Raw genomic sequence first — 10,197 nt, forward strand, 5'->3', positions numbered from 1 at the left:
GAGGGGATATCTGTGGTAACGAAAGTCAGCGAGTTTAGTATAGCCGATATTTATCCGTACTTATCCGGGCAAGACATCCCATCCCGTCCGCTCTCCCTTAGATACTTCGTAAGCCAGTGAGGGGAGGCTTCCCAATGGGAGAGCCGGCACCCAACCAGCCCGCACTCGGAAGTGAGTCGCGCATCTAGCCGCCGTTGAACGGCCATAATCCACGGCCATCCACAATGCCTTCGCAAGGGTCCGCTGGCGGGATATCCTTGCTGGACGATGATTACCGGCGCTGCTTTGAGCGAGCTTTGATGAGGATCCTACAAGCCGAGGTCGCCGAAGAGACGTACGCGGAAATCTTGGACGGGATACCGACAGCAGCATCGTTCCGCGAATTCACATTCAGCTACCAGGGGCATCCGTCCATGGACCACCCCGAAATCGACCCAGGGGCACTCGCCAGGGCCCGCGAATTCCGATTGGCGTTTGACGCCACATCAGTAGAATTGCCTCGAACTGTGAGCTCGACGTTCAGAAAGCTTGGATTCTTGCTAAATATCTTTATCAACTAGACCGTACTCGCTTATCAGAGGACGGTGTTTGGCTCCAAAGCCTTCCAATTACGGCTTCTGGAACTTCTCGCCAGAGCCTGCCACCAGATAGCCGTCTACCTCTTTCAGGTCGGCGAACGCAACCATCACCACGGGGAGCACGAGAGGTGGAGGGATGAGCCCAGGGAGAAGAACCCGTGGGATTGGTACCGGCCACCGATTGCCTTCTCCCACGGATCGTACAACGCTTTTGACCAATACCCGAATGGCATTGCCGACGTTGCTGGGTACTGGGCCGAGGCGAAGATATTCGGCGGCGTCGTCGTCTTCGACAGGGGGGAGACGGAGACCGAGGTACGCAAAATCCGCAGGCGGCTTCTCTAGACCACTAACACTCGACCGATAGTGTAGAGATGTTTTCATCCACGCTTGCCGTAGAGGGTCGCCCAAGACCATATTCCCGCCGACACAGGAGCAATACGATCAGCTCATGAAACTCCTGCTGGGTGATGATGATGATGGTGATGATGGCGGTGTTGACAATGAAAACCACGACGACAAGGCCTCGGATGGAGGACGCTCCAGAGTACCTAGCCTCCCGCGCCGCCCGTGTCCGCTTCCCATCTTGCCAACGTCACAGAACCGCTGGCGCTGGCACGCATGGGACGCCTTTGCCCGCTTCCACATTTTCCGCGACAGGTACGAGCGGCGCGTCGGCGAGACCAAGCCCAGGGAGGGCAACCGCCGGGCGGTGGACTGGCCGGAGATTCAGGACCAGCTTTTCGTGGCTGCGGCCATGGGCGACCGTATGGACGGTAGGCCCGTGGACGAAGAAGAGGTGGCGGCGGCGAGGAAACGCATGAAGATGATCACGCCTTCGTCGCCGCTCTGGAAGAGTGAAATGGCGGGATCGCCGGTTTACTACATGCACATGCGCGACCCGTCTACGGGGGATTTTGCCGTGAAGAACTTGGCAGAGACTGACTGACGGACCGTTGGGTTGCTGAATGGGGGTAGCGTACCAGTTATTGATACCTTCAGATTACGGAAAGCGGTGTTTCCCAGCGGTGGTGGGAGGTGGGAGAAGGAGGATAGAGGATTGTGTTCCCGGATGACGGATATCCTTTGGGAAGCGCGGAAGCATTTGGTGTCATGGGAAAAGTGTCATGTTCTGTGTGTCTGCGTGTGTGTAGGAGGAAGAATATCCCTCTGCTCAAAGGTAGCTGTAGAGGCTAGATATACCCATCATAAGAGCTCGTGCCTGCTGGCAGGCATCCACGCAACGAGGGAAAGATAGCATTCGTACAGAGTAATTATCTAATTACTGATTCTTGTCAGAACACATGTACTAAAAGATGTCGTATTGTTATATATGGCATGTAGTAAGGTGGAAATCTATTCATACATAACTATGCCTAATAACTATTAGTGTGTTAGAGAACGTCTTATTTTGTACCTGCCCTGTTAACACTCCAAAGCTTTGGCACTGACCTTATGGCGGATAATGTCGGATAACTAATACATTGCCTTAAAGCCCTGAGCTGTGCGGCTAGGCTAGCCTCATCCTTAGAATCACATATCGCCATGAGGTCTCAGTCCTGTCCCCAGTCACACGAAGCTGCTCTGCTGAGCGACTACAATATCATTCACGAGAAGCGTTATCGATGCGACAACAGCACAGAGTCAATAGCTACTGGCGGAACGACTTACAATCACGGCGCTCATCAAACACCACCTCAACCTGGCCGAAGATGCTCGCGTCATCATCAAGTGGCAAAAATGCAGGATCGGAAATTTCAACATCTGCATCCCGATTGTGGTCGAAGCATTGAATGCGCCATGTTGCAATCTCTATTTCCGGTGCGCTATGCCTCACAAACTGGGGGAGCAGTCGATGAGAAGATGAGCTGCCAAGTGGCCACATACGCCTGGATGCAGGAACATTGTCCCGATATCCGCATTCTCCGGTTTCGGGCTCAGCACCGCCAGTTCACCCCGCACCGGCCCCTCGTCCCCCGCGCGGTCCAAACTTTAAAGTGGATCCGGCCCGAGGCCCATGCAAACTGATTCCTCCAACTTTCCTCCAAGGATTCCAACGTCATCCTGATTTGGACCCAGAAGCCTCACAGGCAGTCTACCATCTCCTCCCACCTAACCACCGCCAGACATCAACCAGCTAGCATGGTATGCCCCTCGACTACTTTCGCCTGGTCTTCAGTACGTCCTCGCTGACTTCAACCTAGGCCTCAGAATCGCGCCTCTACACCTTTTCGCAGGACACCAAGGATCAACTCCGCAAGTTTCGACTCGGGACGTCGCGATCCAACGACCCACAAGCTGTCATTTGTATGTATGTCTCGTCTACCGCACGTCTGCTAGTTCCTGGACTTTCTCTTGCTATGGCAAGCGATGGTAGAAATAGACTGACGCCGAAACTCTTACTCCTTGCCAGACCTGATCGATAAGAATACGCACGAAATCCGCCAAGATGAAGATCTTATGACTTACAAATCCCTCGACGCCCTGGCCGACGACCTGCCAGACCACAGCCCACGATTCATTCTTCTCAGCTACCCGCTGACTCTGGTGTGTTCACCCATGATGCCTCCCTAGCCTGGGTTCACTTCGCTTCCTGTCACCCTGCCATCCTTGGCCCTATGGAAAGCAGCTTGTTAACCATCTTCCCCGTCATACAGCCCTCCGGTCGACTATCCGTGCCCTACGTGCTCCTTTACTATATGCCCACCACCTGCAATAGCGAACTGCGGATGCTGTATGCTGGCGCCAAAGAGCTGATGCGGAACACGAGCGAGGCGGGCCGAGTAATCGACCTCGAGAGTATTGACGACTTGGAGGAGATTCCGAAAAAGTTGGCATCCGAATAATGCGGCGCTCGGCAAGGCAATAGTAGTGAGGCAATATTCGTCGGGAAGACACGGGGGGATATATACCTATATACATCAATATTCACGCAATGGGAGGGATACCATTCAAACCTCGTTTCTGAATATTAGCCGACGCCAGGGTATCAAATGTCTTGATGCTACATGAAACAAAGACCCAAAAACATAAAAAAAAGTCATTACATGTTTACCGGGTCTAGCCAGTTTGAATCCATTCCGTCTAGTTCATCTCGGGCAACACTTCCTTGGGATCCAACCCAATCTCCTTGCTCACATTCCTTACCACCTCCTTGAAAGCCGCACAGGCGGGGCTATCGGGGAAACTGTCAAAGTAGCTCTCGCCGTAGTCGCAGGCCATGCCAATCCGTGGGTCGAGCGGCACGCTGCCGAGGAACGGGATGCCCATCTCCTCGGCCAGGGCGCGTCCGCCGCCCGTGGTGGCCTTGAAAATGTCGCTCTGGCCGGTACACTTGGGGCAGACGAAGCCGCTCATGTTCTCGGCGAGGCCGAGGACGCGGATGCCGGCCTTGCGGCAAAAGTCAATCTCCTTGCGGACGTCGAGCAGGGCCATCTCCTGCGGGGTGGTGACGACGACGGCGCCGTCGATGCCGCCGTCGCGCAGGAACGAGTTGACGCTGAGGTGCTCGTCGCTGGTGCCTGGCGGCGTGTCGACGAGGAGGAAGTCGAGCTCGCCCCACTCGACGTCCTTGAGGAACTGCTTGATGAGCCCGTTCTTCTTGGGCCCGCGCCAGATGATGGCGTCGTCCGGGTTCGGCAGCATGAACTGGATGCTCATCACCCCGAGGTTGTCCAGCACCCACACGGGGCTCCAGCCCGCGCCGCTGACGTGGATCGTCTCGCGCTCGACGCCGAGCATCTTGGGGATGCTGGGCCCGCACACGTCCGTGTCCATGACGCCGACGCTCGAGTCTGGGTTCGTCGCCAGCGCGTGCGCCAGGAGGCTCGTGAACGTGCTCTTCCCCACGCCGCCTTTCCCGCTCAGTATGAGGATCTTGTGCTTCACCCCGGCTAACCGCGCCGAGATGATGGGGATGTCAGGGTCGGGGCCTTTCGGGGCGGACGCGCAGATGGCTTGGTTCGGACACCCGGCGCACGCGTCGGCTTTTCCGGCTTGTTCGGATTCGGGTCCCACGCAGTGTTCGGGTTCGGGGGCGACGAGGTTTGGTTTTTGTTTGAGGGGGTTGGCGAAGACCTCGGCGACGGGTTCGGGAGCTTCTAGGGAGGGTGCCATGGTGGCGGGGATATGATGTGGTGTGGTGGTGGTTGGTCGATGGCCAGGCTGGCCGGGAGTCGGCGTTTGCTTTACTATCGTGGCCAGAAAAAAAGCCGCAGTGAGTTCACGATGGTTGTAAGGGTGATAAAACTAAGATGTTGAAGAATGGTGCTGCTGTTGAAATATTGGCGGGATTACAGATCACAGCGTCAGCGAGGGGCGAAAATGGTTGGATTCATTAATCAGCATTTGCCTCCGACATCGCTCAGCCCTACGAAAAGAGCAGGCTACCTAGGTAGATGGACTTGGGGAATGTCATCTGATAACGAAGTGACTAATCAAAAGATACCTCTATTGACATGCAGTACCTATACAATGCATCCTGTGCATTCTTCCAATGCATCCGAAGAATATTCTTCAGTCTCCAATGTCACGCCGGAGGATTAAGAAAAAAAAAAAAAAAAAAAAAAAAAAAAAAGAGGGGAGACGTATCCATTACCTAATCAGGAACACATGGCGGGGCAATGCGCTTATCAGCGTCCGATAAGAGAAGCCCCACACTAAATTTTCAGTTTATCGATCCAGATCCAGCGACCCCTCCTATTAAACAGGGTCGACAGAATATCGTAGCCAACATTACAGCCCCCAGTCGTTTCCCATCACCTGCCCTTCACAACACGACACATACCACGCGGCGCGCAATAGAATACCTAAACAATGGACTCATCCGCGCAAACGGCTGATGCTTCCCCCATCTCTACGGAGACCACAATCTCTGCCCTCCGAAAGACCCTCGTCTCCGAGTCTACCTCCCTCCCCCTGCGCTTCCGCGCCCTCTTCTCCCTCAAACATGTCGCGACCACCTCACCGCCTGCTGAAGCGGAAGCGGCCATTGACGCCATTGCCGCTGCATTCTCCTCCCCGTCTGCCCTCCTAAAGCACGAGCTCGCCTATTGCCTGGGCCAGACGCGCAACCTACACGCCGTGGCCCCGCTCCGCGCCGTGCTCGAGGACTTGAAGGAGGATCCCATGTGCCGGCACGAGGCTGCCGAGGCCCTGGGCGCACTGGGCGATGCCGGAAACCTGGAGCTTCTGCGTCGGTTCCGGGATCGCGAGGGCGAGGAGGTGGTGGTGAAGGAGACGTGCGAGATTGCCGTGGACCGGTTGGAGTGGGAGAATTCGGAGCAGGGAAAGCAAGAGAAGCTCCGCAAGAGGTAAGCATGAAAAGAAAGAGAAAAAAAAAAGAAGCGCCACGAAACAGGCTTTCCGACCAGATTCTATTGATGCCAGCTGCTAACGTCAAACCAAAATCCAGCGACTTCACTTCCATCGACCCCGCACCACCTCTGGAGGAAACGCAACGGACCGTCGACGAACTCGAAAAGACCCTCATGGATACCGACAAGCCCCTCTTCTTGCGATACCGCGCCATGTTCGCCCTCCGGGACCTCGCCTCGCCGCCCGACCTCCCCACCGCCGTACCTGCCGTCCATGCGCTCGCCAAGGGCTTCGCCGACCCCTCGGCCCTGTTCCGCCACGAGATTGCCTTTGTCTTTGGCCAGCTCGCCCACCCGGCCTCCATCCCGGCGTTGACGGCGGCGCTGAGCAACATGGAGGAAGCTAGCATGGTCCGCCACGAGGCGGCGGAAGCGCTCGGTAGCCTCGGCGAGGAGAAGGGCGTCGAAGAGACCCTCAAGAAGTTCTTGCATGATAAAGAGGAGGTGGTGAGGGAGAGCGTCATTGTCGCATTGGACATGGCCGAGTACGAGGCGAGTGGCCAGACCGAGTATGCCCTGATTCCGGATGGAGCCAAGGCGGCAGCAGCATAGTTGGACGTTGATAGATATAATCTCTATTCTGTTTCGTAGTTATCTTGATCGGAGACGACTTGATGGCGTATGTACGTTGTTCAGTTGTTATGCGACCACCTGCCAGTTGTCAGTTATTTTCCCCAGTTCTACGACGAATTCGAGTTGAGCAGGCGCATACCTATAGCCACATTTACAAGTGAAAAACGTCGTACTGCCTTCGTCTGCACTACGCAGCTGCACCTGTGTGTAGTAGACCTCGTCTCGTCCACACCTCGGGCAGGTTTCTTTCGTCACCGCCTCGGTCCTAACCTTGTGCCTCTCCACCGTCTGGACATTCGACTGTAGTTTCTGCCTCAGCTGGGATGGGAAATCGGAAGGTTTCGTCTCTGTTGTGATAACCTTTGACCCGGTATCTGTCGTGTTTCCACCCAACCCATTGATTAGCTCGACTGAAAGTGCCAAGGAGAGAGAATCTTTTTTTCCAACCTTTGTTCTCCTTTCCGCAGCATTCGCATACGAGGATACCCTTCAGCTCGCCCTTGGACGCAGGCAGAAGGTCGCCGCAGTCAGTACAGAATACCAGAGATCCAATGGCCGACATGGTGAGGTAGACCGTCGTCTTTTACGTGGAATGATATACACCACTTCACGGTCACGCCGATTCCGTCAAAAGAAACAACTTGGTTGAGGGAATGGAACGAAATCCTAGGAAATTTTCCAACATGTCTTATCGATAAGCAACCCCTGCGACTGAGGTGTACACTAAAATAGGTACCTGCTTGTAGAAGGCTGACCCCCATACTTCGTATGCTATTGCAAGACATCTCTCCCTGATTGGTCAAACGGAGCGGATGCACGGACCATTCCGAGACTCTGGGGTTCTGGGGGGTCAACAGTGACGAGGCTGTCGCAACTTCCCATCCTCGTTCCTTCATTCCCCCTGGACTTCCTACCTTCCAAGATCACCGTCCTTCCGATTCAATCGTCTTTACCCTCCCGACACCGTATTTCTCTTCTGGAGGCCTTTTCCACTCCTTCCCTTCTGATTTCCCCCAGACATCCACTCCTTTCGCCTCCAATGTGCCGTTAATCTCACCAGACCGCCCCGTTCGCTACCCACCCCAGGCGATGCATCACCGAACTTCCTGAGGGTTTAACATCATGGCCGGCACAGCTGGTAGTCAAGCGCTTGATAATTACCGGCCGAATGGAGGTCATGAGCTACCATCCCAGACGACAGGGCGGCCGCATGCGCAGGAGATGAAGCCCTTCACTTTGCAGCAAGCTTTGCCCTACTCACCGCAAACCTCCATCATCCCGTTTACTTCCGGTACGCCTTGGCTACCTACGACTCCCCTTTCTGTCTCGTTATTTGTTTAACCACGAGCTCACGCTTGTCTAGATCTTATTCCAGACCCCACGATCGGCTGTGGGCTTCCCGCATCGAACCTTACCGCCGTCTTTGCCGATAACAATGACTTCGAGACCCTCAACAAACAAGGGCTTAGCCAGGAGCCAGCGGCTAACAGGCAATTCAAACATGCTGCCGATCACATACTCCAAGAACTGAGGCCGAACCAACGGACCTTCTAGTGAGCTCAGGTGGATCCCGTTGGTGGAAGTAGGGAGTTGCTTGCTGACATGCAAACTAGCAAATTCAAGTCCATCACAAAACCTAATGTGCATTCAGATGGACACCAGGTGAAGAAAGAGAGCCTTCTCAAGGGCCTGTCGCCATTATCGCGCCTTGTTGTCGACAGGGCTCCAACCTTTATCAAACAGGCTCCTTCCAGCAATACCCACCCCAACGTTCCAAACGGCCCAGTCCCACCCCAACAACAGCCTCCCTCATCTACAAAGTTGGAATCGCCGGACGGTGCGACAGGGCGTACAAGTACCAATGCCGACGCTCACGGACAGAACTTTGCCCGCATTGAAGTGGCCATCCCTTCCAAATCGTTTGATGCTTCCGCATATGTCGAGATTCCCGACCAGCCAGCACCCGATCCAGCCGCACAAATGCCGAGATCTAGCAGTCAACCTACCATCGCCATCGAGCTGCCCCGTCCCACCATCAACCCGGAGGAATATCTCGCCGTTCCCGATGAGACAGATGAACCCACGCACCTCTCGGCTCGAAAGCAAAAACGAGAACACTTGCAAAACCACCGGGACGCGCTTGGAGCGAGCTTGGATCAGCGACAGCGAGCGGAAGCGGCGCTCGTGAGTCTCAGCCGAATCACCAAGGAAGTGTTTGATACCGTCGGATGGGTTCTTGGGGGTGAAACCGGCTATGACCATATCGTCACGCTCACGCCGGACGGCGAAATCGCGCTCACGGCTGGCTATTACCAAAAGCTTCAAAGTGAGCTCCAGAAAGTCATCAGCTTGGGATCTTACAGCCAAGTGCCTCTCGATGTCATCACCAGGATCCAGAGGTTGAGCGACGTGGGTATTAAGTCCGCGCGCGATCTGGACTTGAAACTCGACCACGGCTGGGAGGAAGCAGACGTTCAGAACTGGCTGGGACAGCTCCCCGAGGTCGAAACGGGCCTGAAGGCTGCGCGCACCTCTCTTCGGACCATGTGCGGCGGCCGGGAGGAGAAGACGCTGTACTCGGAGGAGTCGATCCAGCACAGTATCGATCTCTTCAAGAATGTCATAGAAGACATTGTGGTTCCCGTGGTCGAGATGAGAGGGAGCGGGCCGACGGGAAACCTCTTCAAGATGCTTGTCCCGCACAAGAAGGCCATTGCCTCCACCCTGACAAACTGCCAAAGACTTTTCGCTCTGCTTCTCGAGCTCATCCAGAACATTCAGCTGTCCGATGTCGCGTTCGGGTCGCTGGAGTTTACCGCCTCTAGCCTCATCTTCGTCGACAATGCATACTACGAGAGGGACTCGGCCGTGGGCGTCCAGAGATTCGACGGCATTCGTCTGGTGGCCATGGACATGCTCTGCCAGATCTTCCTCATGAAGCCGGCACAACGGCAGCACATATTTAATGACCTCCTCACGTCGCTGGAGAAGCTGCCCGTTGGGAAGCAAAGCGCCCGCCAGTTTAGACTCTCGGAAGGCGGCAGTATCCAGCCCTTGTCTGCACTGATCATGCGTCTCGTACATGCGAGTTCCGGCAAGGTGGACGGGCAGAAGCACCATTCTGCCCTTCCACAGGACGACGACGAGGACGAACTGGCTACAGCCATGGCGGGGCCGACGTCTACCATCAAGTCGGAGGAGGCCGCCGCCCGGCAGCATGACACGGCAATCCAAGAGCTCGAAGATGCTGCCAAGCCCCTGGTTGGCGAAGCGCAACACAGCGCATCCTTCGTTCTCAGCTTTATTGTTCGCCGCGCGCTCCATTCCACCAAGTCCGGCGACACGCCGTACCGAAACCTGCTCGATCTCTTCGTCGAGGACTTCACCACCTGCATGGATTCGCCCGATTGGCCCGCGGCCGAGCTGATCCTCCGCCAGCTCACCTTCTCCATGATGAAGATTTGGGAGGACCCCAAGTCGGCCGCGCCGGCCAAGAATATGGCCCTCGAACTTCTAGGCGTCATGGCCGCGGCCATCTCGAAGCTGCGCTCACACGTCAGGAGGGTAGCCGAAGCCAGGGACGGCAGCGCCCCCGACGAGCTCGGCCGCTTCCTCGCCGAGCTGGCCATGGCAGCCCTCGAGCAAAACAACCGGCCCGAGCATCTGGTTCG

At 55.8% G+C, this 10,197-nt stretch overlaps 6 protein-coding genes across 6 annotated transcripts in view; 4 read left to right on the forward strand and 2 right to left on the reverse strand.

The window, feature by feature from the left end:
• The first annotated feature begins 159 nt into the window (after positions 1-159).
• ACRALDRAFT_1063132 (uncharacterized protein) lies at positions 160-1,866 on the forward strand. The gene is made up of 3 exons (XM_071016735.1): positions 160-506; positions 561-893; positions 946-1,866. Exons 1-3 carry the CDS (start codon positions 225-227, stop codon positions 1,525-1,527), a joined length of 1,197 nt encoding a protein of 398 aa, XP_070873255.1. The 5' UTR covers positions 160-224; the 3' UTR covers positions 1,528-1,866.
• Positions 1,867-2,720: 854 nt separating this feature from the next.
• On the forward strand, positions 2,721-3,424 carry ACRALDRAFT_1070074 (uncharacterized protein; the record flags this gene model as incomplete). Its single annotated transcript, XM_071017734.1, has 4 exons — positions 2,721-2,756; positions 2,816-2,885; positions 2,992-3,125; positions 3,236-3,424. The coding sequence occupies 4 exons, from the start codon at positions 2,721-2,723 to the stop codon at positions 3,422-3,424; spliced, it is 429 nt and encodes a 142-aa protein (XP_070873256.1).
• A 238-nt stretch (positions 3,425-3,662) lies between these two features.
• ACRALDRAFT_2108837 (uncharacterized protein) lies at positions 3,663-4,694 on the reverse strand (the record flags this gene model as incomplete). Its single annotated transcript, XM_071023386.1, has 1 exon — positions 3,663-4,694. One exon carries the CDS (start codon positions 4,692-4,694, stop codon positions 3,663-3,665), a length of 1,032 nt encoding a protein of 343 aa, XP_070873257.1.
• A 601-nt stretch (positions 4,695-5,295) lies between these two features.
• Positions 5,296-7,171, forward strand: ACRALDRAFT_1063135 (uncharacterized protein). Its single transcript, XM_071016736.1, has 4 exons — positions 5,296-5,890; positions 5,992-6,604; positions 6,666-6,900; positions 6,974-7,171. Exons 1-2 carry the CDS (start codon positions 5,394-5,396, stop codon positions 6,503-6,505), a joined length of 1,011 nt encoding a protein of 336 aa, XP_070873258.1. The 5' UTR covers positions 5,296-5,393; the 3' UTR covers positions 6,506-6,604; positions 6,666-6,900; positions 6,974-7,171.
• ACRALDRAFT_1031758 (uncharacterized protein) lies at positions 6,593-7,088 on the reverse strand (the record flags this gene model as incomplete). The annotated part of the gene is made up of 2 exons (XM_071014910.1): positions 6,593-6,900; positions 6,974-7,088. 2 exons carry the CDS (start codon positions 7,086-7,088, stop codon positions 6,593-6,595), a joined length of 423 nt encoding a protein of 140 aa, XP_070873259.1.
• Positions 7,172-7,435: 264 nt separating the features above from the next.
• Positions 7,436-10,197, forward strand: part of ACRALDRAFT_2125000 (uncharacterized protein) — a gene marked incomplete at its 3' end in the record, with an annotated part of 6,060 nt that continues 3,298 nt past the window's right edge. The window contains exons 1-3 of the mRNA XM_071023891.1: positions 7,436-7,817; positions 7,890-8,079; positions 8,140-10,192. Coding sequence (XP_070873260.1) covers positions 7,649-7,817; positions 7,890-8,079; positions 8,140-10,192 — 2,412 coding nt within the window. The remainder of the gene's footprint in view (positions 7,818-7,889; positions 8,080-8,139; positions 10,193-10,197) is intronic.

This window comes from Sodiomyces alcalophilus (assembly GCF_042370955.1).
Source record: "Sodiomyces alcalophilus JCM 7366 unplaced genomic scaffold ACRALscaffold_6, whole genome shotgun sequence".
NCBI lineage: Eukaryota > Fungi > Ascomycota > Sordariomycetes > Glomerellales > Plectosphaerellaceae > Sodiomyces > Sodiomyces alcalophilus.